We start from the raw sequence: 17,612 nt of genomic DNA, 5'->3' as shown, positions 1-17,612 counted from the left end.
AATCCTAAGACTACGTTTATCGGGGTGGGGTTGGTCGACCTCCACCTCACCCCACATTAAAAAAAAATAAAAAATTGAAATAAATGTCACTCCCAGACGCCAACCGCGGTCGCCCATCACCCAAACACCAACCGCCTGGTCTCAATTTCATCATCCAATGAGATTGTGCCAAATGGCATAATCTCATTGGTTGATATATATATATTTTTTAAATTAATATATCTTTAATATAAAATATTATAAAATTATAAAAAATATATCAAAATTCATAATTTTTCTTCCTCTATAAATAGAGACCACATTTGGTATAGTTTTGCATAAAAAAATATCATCTTTTCTCCTCCTATAATCCTTCTTGTTTGATAAAATTTCTACGAATAGGATTGCGAGTCTAGCTTCTTACATGAAAAACAAAGCTCTGCGAGACGATTTGGTTGAGCATATATGGGCAAAATTCGGCAATTGCAATTGAATGTCTAGTTTTCGTCTTATGTATGGGCACCAATTATGTATTTTGAATTTCATATTTCAATTATTGTAATTTATATTTTTATTAGTTTGTTTTTATAATTTTTAGTTTGTCATTTATTACGTTTTTCTATAAATTTACAATAATAAGTATTTCATGTATTAATAATATTATTAAAAAAATATAAAAATAAATATATATAGTGTGGTTGGGTGGTCATTGATAAACCATGAAAATGTGGGTGGTTGGGTTGGATGAATATTGATGATGTGGAAGATGATGTGGAGGAGATAAAAATGAATTAAATATTAAAAAGGTGGCTGGTTGGGTTGAGTTAGGTGGTTGCTGATAAACTTAGTCTAAAGTCGTCATCCATAAATAATAATATTTTTTGAACGGAGAGAGTAGTATTTTGATTTTCATGAAGTATGTGACAGTTAAAGTCACATTTATTTTTCTGCACTCGTTTTGTAAAAATAATAATAAATAGTTAAAGTCGAGAAATAGTAATATAAGAGAGAGAATAAGGTAGAGAAGAGTTTTCTTTACATTATTCTTTCTCTTATTTTAATATTTCTTCACTCTAACTATTTATTATTATTTTTATAAAATAGGTGCAGAAAAGTAAATGTGACCGTGATGTAGGATAGAGGTAGTAGTAGTTTTTTTTTATGGAGTACTCCATTACTTTTTTAATTAATATAATGTCGAAAAACCTTTTTATTACAGTATTAGTTCCAGAAGGTCAATTAGTTAAGCAAAATAAAATCTGAAAACAATGTTTGGAGAAAAATCAAAATATTGAAAAAGTCCAATTGAAAAAAATCATTAAAACCCCAAAATCCCTTCTTCTCCACTCACGGTATCGATCGCCCACTGTTAATCCTTAAGGTCACCATTTTCACAGCTCCCCTTTTCAATCAAGCTTAGTATCTTCTTATTTTCTTCAGTTTTTCCCGTTTCTTGGAATCCAATCTAGTTACTGAAGATATAAGGGAAAGAAAAAGAGAACATTTTGAAGAAATCTGTAGAAACTAGCGATGGCATATGTGGACCACGCATTCTCGATTTCCGACGAGGACATAATGATGGGAACCTCATACAGTGTGAACAACAAGCCCCCAATCAAGGAGATCGCCCTCTCCCTCTCCCTCCTCGTCTTCGGCGTGCTTGGAATCGTCCTCGGCGCCGTAATGGCCGTCAATAAAGTCGGTGGAGACCGCGCTCACGGTAATCTCGCTCCCCCGCCTCTCAATATATTTGCCCACGCTTCTCTTAGCTAAAACTGTCTGTGTTTCGTTTCCCCCTTTTTTGGAGCTGTCAATTGGAGAATCTAGGGTTTTTTTTTATCAATTGGGTTTTTAGGTTGATTCAGAAATTCTTTTAGGGTTTTATATTTTCATATACTTTATTGTTGGAGCGTGGAGTGGATTAGTTCAGTTTTGTTAGGTATGATCAAAATTTGCTCTTGTTTAGTTAAGAAGGGTGATTTGAGCAAACAGAAAAGAATGTGAGTTGAATAGATTGCAATATGGAAAACTCTACTGAGTACTGATAGATCACCTCATTATTAGTGTGAGATTTAAAGGCATGGTTCTATAAGTTCAGAGTGATATTTTGCTCTCTTCCTTTTTGTGGATATGTCAAGTTGTCAATGATAGAATCTCGAAACTTCTCTAGCTTTAATATTCTGTACGGAGCTATTCTCGAAACATTAAGACAAAAGGTGAGAGATCTGTAGATTGTTGATTGAACATTGCATCATGAGATTAGAAACTGATTATGATTAGTATATAACAATCGAGCAAAAATCATGTCTATCTCATTATGAATAGATTGCAATATGGAAAACTTTTCCTTAGATTACTGATAGTGTTTCCCTGTGGAAGAGGTTTATAGACATGATTCGTTAAGTTCAAAGTGATATTTTGATCTCTTCCTTATTGTGGATATGCCAAGCTGTCAACTATAGAATCTTGAAACTCGTCTAGGTTTGATCTACTGGTCGGGTCTATTCTCGAAACATTGATAAGACAAAAGGTGAGAGATCTCTAGATCGTTGATTGGACATTGCATCATAAGACTAGAAACTGCTTGTGTTTGTATTATGATTATTATCGAAATATTGAGCAAAAATCATGTCTATGATCTATCTAGTATCTCCATTGCAATCAAGTGACGATTGGTGTAGCTGCCTTGATTGTTCTCTATCCTATGCTATAATCCTTTTGCTCCGGAATTTATGTTGGCTGATGGAGAGACTACCTGATCTGTTTGTTGTATTATATCGTTGCATTTTGTGCTTTGTACTACATTGTATGCATATTTTGCCATTGGCTCGTTAGTAACCTTTTTTTGGCACAATGGTGTATTTGCAGGGACATTTTTTGCCATACTGGGTGGAATTTTATTCCTTCCTGGATTCTACTATACACGGATCGCTTACTATGCATACAAAGGTTACAAAGGTTTCTCCTTTGCCAACATACCTGCGGTCTAGCTATGTTTGGTAACTCTAAAACAATGTACAGATACCTCTTAGTTCTCTGTTGCTGCACTCGTCTCTTTTGTATTCATTGTCTTCCTAGTTCTGTACATCGTGGCAGTTCACATGCATAATCTAATTCCGTGCCTCAATAGACGGACGCAGCAAGTGTGAATCATCGTAGCTGTTCCATTGTTATGTAGTATGCCTGTGGGTATTACAGTTATGTAGTATGTGCAATGAGCTAGCTGTCAACACAGGTTAATAAATTTCTCCATGCCAAAGGACTTTATGTATGTGGCATAGTGAAACATACAAAATATTCTTCAAAAGAAAGTCATTAAATTCAAGATGATAAAAGTGCAGTTTACTAAAGTACTAAAACTTTACCCGCGCTTTGCTATTTTCCGAAAACCAAAAATATCGAAAGACGAAACCCTTGAAGCGTCGTGCCTATTTTAGGTGAAAACTTAAAATTTATATCGTAAGCGTCGTACAAAAACAGACTTAAATATGTATACAAAAACTGTATGAAGAAATGAAAGAAATAAAAAACCAGGCACTTGATACCCCTTCTGGTATTAAAAATTGCCAAATTTTAGTAGAATTTGTTTTACAACACAGATTAATAGTACAAACAAGCTATAACAGTTTAGCTTGCGCTATAAATGCCACAACATCGCGTAGATAGGATAGCTAGATCATGAGCATAACGGCCATATTGTAGACTAGTAGTACATATTGCAAGAATTTCCCCACACTGACCAATCAATCTGCTATTCGGTATCCCATATCTTGATTAATTTCGAAATGATATCTGTTCTTCGCTGTAATGATTTAATTCGATGATCAGGAACAAGTTTAGTAGAACCTCAAGGAGAAAAGTAATGGAAATATTACCTGCTTGTTAGCGCATCACACATTCTGAATTTTGCTCGGTTTAACCTGTGGTTTTGCTTCGTTCTGATTCTGCAATTGACATGTGACAAAAGGTGAGAAGTTTTAGATGCAGTTACAACACAACAAATATATGTTCATGTTAGAGTTGGAGTTGAATCTTTGAAACATCAACTTTGTTATTGCGTTAACACAGGATCTGAGTGATCCAACAGAATAGGGGCAGGAATATATGCTCGAGCAGTAGAGAGGATCGCATATGATCCTCCACCCTCACTCTTAAGAAGCGACTTTACTCAGTTACACAACATAGACCAAATATTGACCCAAAGTTGTAGACCAAAAAATCAAAATTCATTCCCATCTCCTTTCTCTTTTTATCACCATAAATCAAAACTAGAAAAGGGAAAAGAACGTTCATTTCCAAAATAGATTTGAGTCGATAAATTCTGACAAAATGAGAGCAAAATTTATACAAGAAGCAACACATACAGTCTGAGCAACATCTTACTCAGACAGTATTGCAAATGTGAACATCACTAAACAGTTTATCCCTCCAAAATAAGTTGACTATTGTTCACAAGAACGACAATCAGGCACATCATTTGTCACAACTTATATTCTACAACCACACCCTCCTAATCTTTCACCCGGTTATACAAATAAGCTACGTTTTCCTATGGTATGAATGATCTTAAAGTGTACTCTTTTTCCACCTCTTATCCGAAAGTGGTACTCTCCTTTATCCTTACGAGTTCACATTTCGAGTTTCGCCCTCTAATCTTTCAGTCAAGTTCCTGATAACATAGCCTGCTTATCCAATCAACTCAATCCAACCCCATTATTCTAAAGAACTAAGCTTTCATCCACCAAAAGATTAAAAATCAAAACTTTACCCTTTTGATTAAGCAAAAAACAAATTTAGAGGCATCCAGTTGCTGGGAAAACACCCAACAAATCCAAAAGCATCAAAATGCCCAACACAAAACCCAAATCTCATCTCACTAATAGCCATGAAACCCTCACACACACAAAAAAAGAAGTTACCTTTCCATTGCTTTCATAGTAATCATCCAATGCCCACTGATATTTTGACTGATTCAAGCCAAACCAGTGTGCCACATGCTCATCCAAACTCGCATGCGCTGCAAAAATAAATCAAATCAAACTATAACAAAACTCAAAGCCCAAATCTTTCCCTCTCAAAATGCATATAATTGCAAAATTGAATTAGAAATAAGGCTCAAAAGATACCATTTTGAACCCTGGCTACAGCGTCCCAGAAGAAAGCAAAAGAAGAAGGCTTTTCTTTGTAGAATTGGGCAGGCGGGGCCATCACCGCCGGCGGCGAGGAAGCCTGAACCGGCGCCGGGGGTTGGAACTGAACCGGAGCTGGAGATTCGCGCCTGGGTCCGTCATTCGGCGTGGAGGGAGGCGTCACGAACACCGTGTAAGGCCCGATCTTTCCGATCCTCGGCGGTGGAGTAGCGGATTCAGTCTTGATTGGCATTTTCAATTCAATAATTGGTAGTGAAATTGGCGGAGGTTGGCAAAGCTAGGAGGAAAGTAGAGGTGAATTCTTTCTTCCGCCGGCTTTTTCTTTTGCCCTTTTCAGACAAAGCGCAGAGGATTGGAAGTGGACTGTGGTCTGTAGAGTGTGTTTCTTACAACGGTGTTTATAAATTTGCTACTTGCCTTTAAAGCATTTCACAGTTATGTTTTCAAATTATCGATTCGAATTTTTTCATTAGCGACATAAATTGTGTATTGTGCGCGTTGAAACCAATCATAAAATGATAATTTGACAACAATGTAGCATACAATCTATGATACATAGGCAAATAATTTACCATATAATTCTAAGCAATCTGCGACATGAAACCAGAGTAATATAGTAACATCATAATTAAAATGACAATTTAGGCAAACAATCTGTTATGCATAGGCAAATAATCTGTGATACATAGACAAACAACACATATGGTTCCAAACAATCTGCGATATATAAACAAGCAAGTCTGCCACATGACAGGCTAAAATTGAATATACTCTTAAATCTAATGGTATTTATTGGTGGTATGTTGTTATTTTAATATGGTTGTCATTTTAATTTAATATAATCTTGTGGCATAATCTAATAGTAAGTGCTAATAAATGAATCGATGTGTATTAACTGAGTAAGGATTAGTACTAGTAGTATTAAATAGGATTGGATAATAATGGTTGTAGAAGGATAATAATGGTTGTAGAAGAAGCAGCCGTGATAGAAATATAAGGTTTAAAATTTTTTCAAGGGAATTGAACACCATTGATTTTGTATTGATTACCTATGTATTTTTGTTTCTAAGGGAGTATTAGATTTTTCTTTCTCTTTTATTAATATCTTAACCTTTATTATTCTCTTTCTATATGCAACTCCTATAGAGGGTGTATAATTCAATCAAGACAAATATTGAAAATGAAAAGGCTTTTCAAAGGAAGACTTTATCGAGAATTCATGTGACAATGCACAGCGCCCCATGTTCGCGTGGATCATTGTCTCCATCAGAGTAAAGACTAAAGAACATTTCCTAAAAATAATAAATTAAAATAAGACTGAAAAACCGACAATAGTTTTGAATCTTTTGTTTTATAGTACTCCCTCCGTCCCCGATTAATTATCAATCTTTTCTATTTCGATCAGTCCCTCAATAATTGTCACACTTCATTTTTACTATAAAGGATAAATAGGTCTCACATTCCACTTCACGTCACTCACATTTTATTATAAAACAAATATAAAAAAATGGGTCTCATATTCCACTAACTTTTTCAATCAAATTTTCTTTTCATTTCTTAAAATCCGTGTCCAGTCATAGAGTGACAATTAATCGGGGACGGAGAGAGTAAATCATTATGAGAGTATTCACAATGGGGCGTTCTATAGGTCGCCCTATAGGATGCTCTATATTTTGTTACATTAGCATTTTATCCTTTGCCCATCTATCTGCAGTGGGGTGTCCTATAATCCGCCCTATAATTTTAACTAATATTTTGTATTAATTTTAAATTTTTTATATCTGCAAATATATTAGCAAAATAAATATAAAAACACCACAAATTAAAGGAAAACCCTACATTTACTTAATTAAAAAAATTGCAACGATAGGAAAATATGAAGATAGGAAGAGCGGAAATTGAGATGAGGAAGAGAGTGGAGTGAAAGGTGTGAAATCAAGTAAAAATGAGGTCATATAAATAGAAGAATTATTTTTTAAAAAATGAAAAATATGTGCATCGTCCGGACCTATCCTCCTTATCCCCTGCAATAGGGCGGAGGATAGGCCGGAGGATGTAAAAAATGGTTCATCGTCTACGGAGGATGCATAGGGCGCGAATGATAGGAGGAGCATCCTCCGTCCACCTGCAATGGAGGACGATGGGGAGGATGATGCATCGGACGGGCTATCGTCCACCCCATTATGGATACTGTGAGACTTATCTTAGTGTGAAAGATATTATAACTCATTCCATTCGTGTATTGAATTGTTTAGTAGTACTATATTTTCAAAAAGAAATTGTTTGATTCTTGAACGGTATCATACTTTTTGTTATTTAATGACGTTAGCTATGAGATTATATTATTATAATTATGAAGCATAGTAACCAATCACACAAAACATATTATACTAATATATTTTCATTTGGTTAAGTTTTAGTAATAATAGATCGTATTTTATGGTTTATTTTGATTTGGGGTCAAACTAAACTGTCCATCCCTAGTTAATTAAGTCCTAAGTCTGATTAATAATACTAGTAACATTTTGTTTAATCCGTTGGACATAGCTTATTTCCGTTGTAGTGGACCGAGTAATTATGAAACCCAAATAGTGGGATAACAAATATAAGCCCAATTGCATTTAAACCAAACTTGGGCTAGTTCCAATTTACCCAAAAACTTCCCATTTCGACCCAAACACTAATGTGAAGCATCCTGCATACGTAAGATGTCACTGCTATTTTCCAATTTATAGGATGTCCCCAAGTCATTTCTGAAAACCAAAAAATTAGATAATCTTGTGTTATTACAAAATTCAAGTTTAAAATCAGGTAATATATCTAAGAAATAGTGGGCACTTCTTGTCATAAGATAGATTTTTAGATGTCAAAAGTCATCTCATAGGTGTTATTTTTCTCAATACATTCCTCTTGTCAACAGACAAAGGACTAATACCTCTTTCCAACGTTCAGCGCATTAAGTTTAGTGGACTAACCAAATGATTTGTTTCATTCACATGGGCAGAGAACGAGGTGTTGAACCACCACGACAATCATATTGGTTTTGTTTGTTTATTAAGAGGGTTATTATTCTTTTTAAAGTATAGTGGAAGATATTTGCTCGAATTAAGTATAAAAAATTTGAATCGTGTCACAAGATCTACTCTAACTCTAAGTGGCAATGATTTGCATTACATGGATGACCTCAAAACCAAACCTAATTTTCCCCTAACTTTCACAAATGGCATGAAATCTACAATGCTTCTTGGGAAGTGCATATATCAATAAGCTCTTTCCTAGTTAGGCAATGAAGATGGAATCCACGTCAACACACTTTTTCGTACAATTTCACAGTAGATAAATAAAGACACCAAAACCGGCATTTTATATTTGCTATGATAGGTCATCTTATCTTTTGTTCATTGGTAGTGGCAAATATTATGATGCTACTTTATTCGGATGGATGATTGCAAATTGTTAGAATTTAATTAAAACTATCTCATAAATTCTTACCTTGATTTCATCTCCAATATGGCTAAATAAGAGTATAATACTTTCCATAAATTACCTTTACATAAAAAATTAGAAACGAGAAAGTCTTAATAAAGGGAGATTTTCATCAAAGAAAACAAGTCTAACCCCAACGGACCAGGGTACGAAGGGACAACAATGACAAGGTTTGATTTTTTTCTTTTTGTCTGTTTTAAATATATTGGGGGTGTTAACATCAATTGCTTCATGGGACAGGTTAATTTGATTGACCCAAAAGGTGCAAGAATAAGTCATTTATAAATTGTTAGTATGGGCCAAAGTTGAGTTTGTATTAGGTGCCTCTAAAGATTCCTTATGGCCACGAATTAACCTTCATCAAAGTGCCTCAACTATTGTAATGATTTACCCTCTTAGAGGAACCATATGGGTCGATTCTTGCTCATATATTTATAACTCTATTTAATATGATGTATAAATATTACTAGTGTTGTTTGATTCTAACAGATTGATTATATCTGCAATTGAATTCACCACTATTGCTATCCGTGCATATTCTGGTTTGATGCATGAACTATTCTTCGATACAATCATAAAGAAAACTACAAAATTCTTGCTAAGTAGTGTTGTCCTTCTGCATTTCTCTCAAGAGAATTAGGTTTTTTGTAGTTCCATACTTCCGTATACTCTACGATAGAGAATATATAGAGTAACTATTACACGGGTCTTGGGCCAATAAACTTAGTTTATATTGTATGAATTAATTAATTCCTAGTCCAACTAGTATTAATTAATTCACTATTACTCTAGTCCATTTATCTTTCACTTATAAAGGATCTCCAAGTGTGATAGTGAAATGCAATTTTTTCTATGGCTTGGTGAAAACTTAGATAGTTCATTAGAAAACCTGAAAATCATCACTCCTTTGGAATTTCCCAAATTTTCTTTTTCATTTGTCAACTTGTCTTATCTAAACCAAGCCCTTACAAACCCAAGGCCCTAAAATTCTAGCCATTCTATCATGAGAGGCCAACAATTGATGGGAGGCATAAGTTGAAACATCAACTTATAAGAATTCAATGAATTTTTCTTTAGTGCCCCCAATGATTCACCTAAAAGTCCCTTTCCTTGTCACAACCCACAAGCTCATGCACTTGAAATCTCTTTTCTAAATTAGTGGAATAATTTTTTTCCCATATTTTGATGGAGTAGAAAATTGAAAAAGAAACAAACACAATTAGTGGGACCATTAAATTTGGGGGGATGGAATTTGATAAAACCTCTCTCTCACCTCTTCTTCTCCATCCCAAAAGAATGTTGAAAAAGTGAAAGTAGGCCACAAGTGGGATGCATATTGTTCTAAAACAGCACAAAAGAGCATCATAAATGTATAAGATTGCACTATAGTAGCCCCATCCCTTGTGCGCAGATTTTAGCCTTATGTGTTTGTCTCCTACACTAACTCTATAGATAATGTCTCTACTATTGATTTTCCCTTTGCTAACAACTATATATATGCTCTAGCACATTGTGTGTCGTGCAATGTTCGATGCAAGAACGTGCATTTTGTTGCCCAAGAGATGTTGTCCTCCAATTTCATCATACAAATATGTACGGGTTGATTGATTGATTATAATGAACACCAATATTCATAAAAGAAATTTTGATGCATGCCACTATTTATGTATGTTCAACTCTTCTCGTATTGGTGTTAAAGGTTGACAAAAATAAACGGAAGGTCACAAAATGCATGCAATGAACAAAATATATTTATTATTGAAGGATTAAACTTTTGAAAATTATACTACCAATTTAAAATTAAACAAATTACATAATCTAAATTATAAAAAATTATACATCGATCAAGGAACGGAGGAAGTGTGCCCAAATTTTTTCACTATATGAGATCATGTAGAAGTTGATCTTCGCAAATAAGAGGTGTCTCTGACTTTGAATTTTTTAGAAAAGATCCATTGCACTTTGTGATTGGTTGTCGCGGGTTTCTAGGTCTAGGGTAGAGGCATCCACCATAACTTCATCGGCAGTTATTCATACTGTCTACTTTTATCATTGATTCTTATGTAGGATAATTGTTGGCAGTGGCGAAGCCAGGAATTTTACGATGGAGGCCCAAGTCAATGTTAATAGTTATAGAGTTCATTCGATGTCGGTGAAGAAAAGAAAGGCATAACAAAGAGGGAAGAAACAGGTCGCCTGAGGGGGATTCGAACTTGCGTCGTCTGGGTTGTAAGGTGATATCCCCAACCAACTGCGCTACAAATATTACATGTATATTGGCCCCCCTGGCCCCTACGTGGCTTCGCCACTGATTGTTGGGTTCCAAAATAATTCTGTTCGGGCATCACATAATCAAATTGCCACGTAAGAAAAAAAATCAAGTCACGAGAAATGGGTCGCTGCATGTCTTGACTCAAATAGTACAATTTCAAGCTAATGTGCAGTCGGCGGTCCTAACAAGTGGTATTAGAGCTGCAGAGACTTGAGTTAGGCTAGGGATGACCTTCGTTCGAGTTGAGCCCAAGATGACTCAAATTCGAGTCAGACCCATAATACTCGATGTGTCGACTTTGTGTCCAATATAGGACTATATGATTACAAAAGAAGAGTGGTATTTAGAATTGGAGAAAGTGGTTCTTGATGATTGTTAAAAACTAATACTAACAAATACTCCCTCCGTCTCATAAACTTAGTCTTTTTTTTCATTTTGGTCGAATCACTTTTTCTTTCTACATCTCTCATATTTTGCTACTTTCACATTAAAACTCGTGCCATCTCCGAAATTCTTATTTTTATGAGGACGAATGGAGCACTAAATGAAAACCCGGTTGAAACACACTACCCATACCCGTTGTGGGTCCCCTTAAACTTTTTTTTTTCTCACTTTGAGCCTGCAGTAATGATTTTGCTTTTCAATTTTTCTCCAATGTGTGAGGAATTTTTTGTAAAGTAAAAATCACACTCCTATTAATTTATTGTCTAAAGTCCTAAATTGCACTACAAATTTCAAATTACTTGGGTATAGAAAAATTCCTTGTCGGGAGTCAACCGCGCATCTAAAAGCATTTTAGTAAACTGTAAGTTTTCATACATTATGCCTACAATGTTCATATCAATTGGTATACTAATCTTTCTACTAACACTTAAACTAATGCTGTTATTCCTAGATATTTTGTGTGAGAATATGTATGGATCTGTAAATTTTGTGATTCAATATCCCTGACAAGTAATATTATTATTTATTCAATAAATACATATATAGTGATTCAAAAAATAATTCTATTATTGTCAAAATTCATATGCAGATTTTATGCACATATAATGAACATTTTGTGTATATATAAAGGATTAATAAACATCAGGGTGTAGTCTTTTATGTACATACAAAATGTTCAATACAAGTTGCAAAAAATATTCATTGTTATTAGTTATTCAAAGTGGCAAAGCCATGTTATGGCAGATGCCTTACATTTCCATGGCAGAGTGTTCGAACCTCATGAGACATGTTTTTTTAGTAGCACTTAAGTTTTTATTATTTTCCTAATTTTACCATAAATTTATGTGTTATTTTGCAACTGTTTGTTTATTATGTTGTTTCACTTATTTATTTTTAGTTTGTACCTATTTTTACTCTAACTATATAAAAAGTATTGATTTAAGATCATAAAATAATGACTTTTGGAGTGCAATTTAAGAATAAAAAGAACTAATTTTTTGTTCCATAAATATATAAATCTATTATAGTATGAATTTTTTGTCTTCGAAATATTTTTTTCTCATCAGCAATTTTTTTTCATTGTCCCTCTATTGCTTATATCGCAACTGCTTTTGATGAAGATGATACCGAAAATACTTTATACTAACGGTCGGTTAATATAATTTGGACCCTCAATATAAAAATCCGATTTAACCTCTGTTTATGTATATCAAGCTGTTTTAATTCTAACCCACCCCAATAAATATATATTCTATTACCAAGTTTTTTTTAACTCTCTATGATGTCGTCATGTTTACCTAATTCTACCATTTCTTTCGATGCACTCTAAATACTAGTGCATGTTAATTTTCTTATCTAAAATGTGTATATAGTCCTCATCTTTGTATATCTGTATTAATCTGAGAACCTTATGTATATTTCTAATTAAATTTATTAATATTATATTTTAGATAATCGAAAAAAAATGTTTCAGTTACTTGAACATGAAAACTTAGTATCAAACATTAATCATTCTATTACTTCCAATTTTTTGACCAACAAACACATAATTATTTTTATATTTAATGCACACTGTTTATTAATTATTCGCATACTAATAACTAAATTTAAGATGACCATGAAAGAATTTACACTTTGTTTTCTGCCCTTACCGATCACACACAATCATCGAGATGATCCAGCCTTTTTGGATCAAGATATTTTTCTAAAAGTATTATAGTAGGAGTATAATTAATTGACACTATATGCGTGTACAAATGATCACGTCTATGAGTAGACTTAGAGGTTTGTGTAATTAAAAGAAACCGTGATTGATTAGCTATAGAACTATAGTACTAGACAAAAGAGAGGTTTCTATTTTATGGTTTAAATAATTTTTTATATATTCCCTCCTTCTTATAAATATAAAATATTTGCGTTTCAGTACGACACTTTTATAGTATTATTTTATGAGTTAATATGAATAAAGAATAAAGTAGAGAAAAGAAAAAAATAGAGATGATATTGTTCCAATTTTACTAAAAGTTTCATTTTTAATGAGACAATTCAAAAAGAAAAATGTTTCATTTTTAGTGGGACGGAGGGGATGGAGTATATTACTATTGTAATTATAATTATTAAGAATTTTAATTATTCAAAACATGTTACGTACATAAAGTATAAATGAGTGAACTGGAATCTGGACAGACTATTATTTATAAATCGAATGTTGTTGCATGTAGTTGAGGAAAAAATCTGAAATCTTATATTTTTCCTAATCTGTTAATATTAAATATGTTGACGTAGCCGACGGTGTTTGTGAGTCAATTATTTTCACCAATTATTTCTAAAATAAATCTTAATTTACAAGTGTCTTCCCCATGTGGCAACATGAGATCATCGATTTAATGAAAACCTTAAACTAAAAAAATAAAGAAAGTTGTGATATTTGACTCAATAATTTCTATTGCACTTGCCAGTAACATGGATCAATATTATTGCCCTAATATTATTTAAATAATGTGTGTGAGAGATTTAATGAGTGGCTATTTTTGGCACAAACATAATCTTCAGGAAACAAGGCGAGTATATCGGGAGGGGTTTGTACTCCTATATAAATATACTATATACAATAGCAATACAATAAATTCTGTATTTTTAAAAATTTGTGTCTCTGTTTTTAATTTTCTAAATCGGGTTGATTATCATTAAATAAATCAACTCTGATATTTATGTGGACTTGAAATTTTGAATGAAATATATGAACTTTTATTTTCTTTCGAATTCTTTTCCACATATTCTAATTTGGGCAAAGCTAAGTTAGTGGACTACAATATTAACATGGCTAATATATCTGACGAACTAAACAAACCAATTCTTTTTATGAAACATCTTCGTTTGATTTCATACTACTCTTGTTTCTTTAATTCGGTTGCATATGCACCATTTGGCGCCTCATATATAGTCTTTTGAATGATTTATTAATAAAGCGGATTGATGACCATAAAAACCGTTTGAAATAGTATATACAATAAAACTGTAGCATGTGTGCCAATGGATGTTAGTTGACTCTTTTGTTAAAAATATTACTCTCTTCGTTCTAAAAAAATAGACAAACTTGTATATAACACGAGTTTTTATATGCAATTGGTAAAGAGAGAGAGAGAGGGGAGGAAAAATTAGTGGAAGCAGTGTTAGTGTATTGTGAGATTCATAATATTAGTCATGTGTAATTGGTTGAAATCATTCTATATTTAGACATTGGACTAATTATAGGGGACGATCCAAAATAGTAAAATTAGTCTATTTTTTAAAACGGAAGGAGTATGCTTTATTTAACAAAAAAAATGAATAGAATAACAAAGCTGTTTTTGGACAGTTAAAATGATTGCTTAATGAAGTAGGTCAGGCACTTGTTAACAAAATTTGGAGCAACAGGATGAATGATAAATCATTATAGTGATCTATTCGAGTTTAGTTTGGCTACAAATTTTCTCAACCAAATTAATTAAAATATAAATCACACAAGGAGAAAAGCGACGGATTCCACTGGCTTATGTTTCATTATAAAGCTTTATATATGTAATACTACTACAAGTATGTATCGGAAAAGTTTGATATTGATACTAGTTGATGAGATTCTAGCTCTTTTTGCTCAATTAGATTATGCCGTCGTTTAGTAACATATAATGGTAAATGGGTGATAGAAATTAGAGCCTTCGATTCAAAATCCAATGTTAGATATCAAAAAATATTTAAATTTAGAATTAAAATAAAATTGCAAATCATATCAATTTTACGATTTGAATTTCGTACTAAGAGATATTTAGAATTCCAAATAGTAATAACATTGGGCACATTCACACATTGTATGCAAATATCACACACAATACACACATTGTGAACATAGACACCGATACATAGCGCACACACACTCACACAATACACACATTGCACATACACACGTAGCTTGCACACGCCCAAATTTCACACACACTGCACACACACACATAATACAAAAACACATCATACACTACATATACAAACACAAATACACACTCTACACACATGCACGTACACGACAAACACAACACATACACTGCACACATATAAACGCCATAAAGAGAATATGCACACTACGTATACATCTGCAAATCACACATACACAATACACACATTGTGCACGCAAACACTACACCCAAAATATGCACGCACACTGCATATACATAACCTGTAATTCACACACATAGTCATACAATACACACGTTGCTCACACAGTATACACACATGCACATTACATATACATATACGAAAACACACACGATGGACACACATACATGTCATGCACACATTGCACACATGCACTATACATAAATTTCACATTATATACACTACACACAAGCATATAATACACACAATGTACATGCATGGAGCACAATTCAAACATTGTGCATAACACAAACACATAATATAGATATTGCACTCAACATATACTTCACAAACATACAAAAAGCACACATAACACATACAATATACCATTAACAAGCACAACATACATATTACATGCACACGTAATACCTGTTGAAAAACACACAGACAATATACACAATTCACATACATTGCACACAATACACAAATATAATGGTGTTGTCATGATTTTATGATGAGGGCTTAGATCGGTGTTGACATTTATTCAAACATTACACAAATTTTACATTATTCACACACAAACAAGCACATAATACATACATTGTACATACATAGAACACGGTTCACACACTTCACATAACATAAAAACACAATACAGATATTGTACTCAACATACATTGCACACACACTCAAAAAGCACACATAAAGGGCACAATATACGGTACACGACATACATATTACACGCACAATATACGGTTAACACACGCAACATACATATTACTCGCACACATAATACACATATTGAAAATTCACGCAATACACTCATTGAACATTGTACACAAATATAATGGTGTTGTCATGATTTTGATGATAAGGGCTTAAACAAGTGTTAACATTTATGACAATATTGGCTAAGCGGTAGTGCCATCGGTGCCATAACTGCTATAAGTAACAATTTATTTCAACGGCTAGTATTGTATACTATATACATCATTTTTTCGATAATTTATATATGCATCTTTAATCATAAAACTCCAACATGAAATTTGACGTAAAGATGTACTCCTTCCGTCCACAATTACAAGGCCAAATTTAACTGGGCACGAGTTTTAAGAATTATTGTAGAAAGTGGATGGAAAAGGTCATGGATGGTGGGTTCGACTTTTATATACTACTTATTAGTTTTATAGTAAAATGTGAGCAAAATAAAGTTAATGGAATGTGGGGTTCGTTACCAAAAGTAGTAAAAAAAACAAATGAATATTTATTGGTGGACAGACAAAAATAGCAAAATGAGACGATTATTGGTGGATGGAGGAAGTAAAATAATATAGCCCACTATGTAACATATAAAATGCCAAAAATATAACATAAGACAAAATTATCCCTTGAAACTTAAGAATGAAAAAGGGCAAAAAAGTCTTAAATTAAAGCAAAAATACCTCAAATATAATTAAGTTTTTGTCCATGGAATGATATATTTTTTATCAGATAGTGAAAATATACCAACTACATTCTCCAGTGACTTTTTATAGTTCACCCAAAATTAATAGTAGAAAGACATAAAACATAACATAAGAAAAAGAAAAAAAATAGAAGAAAAAATAAAATAAAAAACTAAAACACATAAATTATATCATAATAAATAAAAAAATAAATTAACATAAAGAAAACATAAAAAAGAGAAAACTAAAAAAGATTTTGGTATTTATACTGCATGTGTTGTGTGTGCGCGCACGCGCATGTGTAGTGTGTGTACTGTGTGTCTTATGATTTGTGTGTATTTAGCAAGTGTGTGTAAAGTACTTTTTCATGTATTCATCAAGTGTGGAATGTTGCATGTCGTGTGAAGTGTTCTAGTATGTATACAGTTTATGCAATGTGTGTATTCAGTGTGTATTGTGTGTATGTTGTGTATACAGGGACGAACCCAGCATGTATCAAGAAGGGGCAAATGCCCCTCCTCCATTTTCTTCACATATATATAATTTATATAATATAAAATTTATTTAGTTTAATTTCTCATTAATTGCCCCATCTAAAATACTTGAATTTTGCCTATGTATATTTTTGCCCCTCGCAGTATAAATTCCTGGCTCCGTCCCTGTGTGTATAGACGTGTGTATGCAATTCCTTCATATTCACTTTCATAT

The 17,612-nt window shown here is 33.1% G+C and overlaps 2 protein-coding genes across 2 annotated transcripts; one reads left to right on the top strand and one right to left on the bottom strand.

Moving 5' to 3' along the window:
- The first annotated feature begins 1,255 nt into the window (after positions 1–1,255).
- LOC121799439 (transmembrane protein 230-like) lies at positions 1,256–3,106 on the top strand. The gene is made up of 2 exons (XM_042198804.1): positions 1,256–1,699; positions 2,848–3,106. The coding sequence occupies exons 1-2, from the start codon at positions 1,510–1,512 to the stop codon at positions 2,967–2,969; spliced, it is 312 nt and encodes a 103-aa protein (XP_042054738.1). The 5' UTR covers positions 1,256–1,509; the 3' UTR covers positions 2,970–3,106.
- Positions 3,107–3,502: 396 nt separating this feature from the next.
- LOC121799438 lies at positions 3,503–5,568 on the bottom strand. The gene is made up of 4 exons (XM_042198803.1): positions 5,106–5,568; positions 4,899–4,996; positions 3,855–3,923; positions 3,503–3,781 (listed from the first exon to the last, which is right to left on the bottom strand). The coding sequence occupies exons 1-3, from the start codon at positions 5,359–5,361 to the stop codon at positions 3,870–3,872; spliced, it is 408 nt and encodes a 135-aa protein (XP_042054737.1). The 5' UTR covers positions 5,362–5,568; the 3' UTR covers positions 3,503–3,781; positions 3,855–3,869.
- Positions 5,569–17,612: the final 12,044 nt, after the last annotated feature.

This window comes from Salvia splendens, chromosome 4 (assembly GCF_004379255.2).
Source record: "Salvia splendens isolate huo1 chromosome 4, SspV2, whole genome shotgun sequence".
NCBI lineage: Eukaryota > Viridiplantae > Streptophyta > Magnoliopsida > Lamiales > Lamiaceae > Salvia > Salvia splendens.
This window is presented reverse-complemented; position numbering and strand designations above follow the sequence as displayed.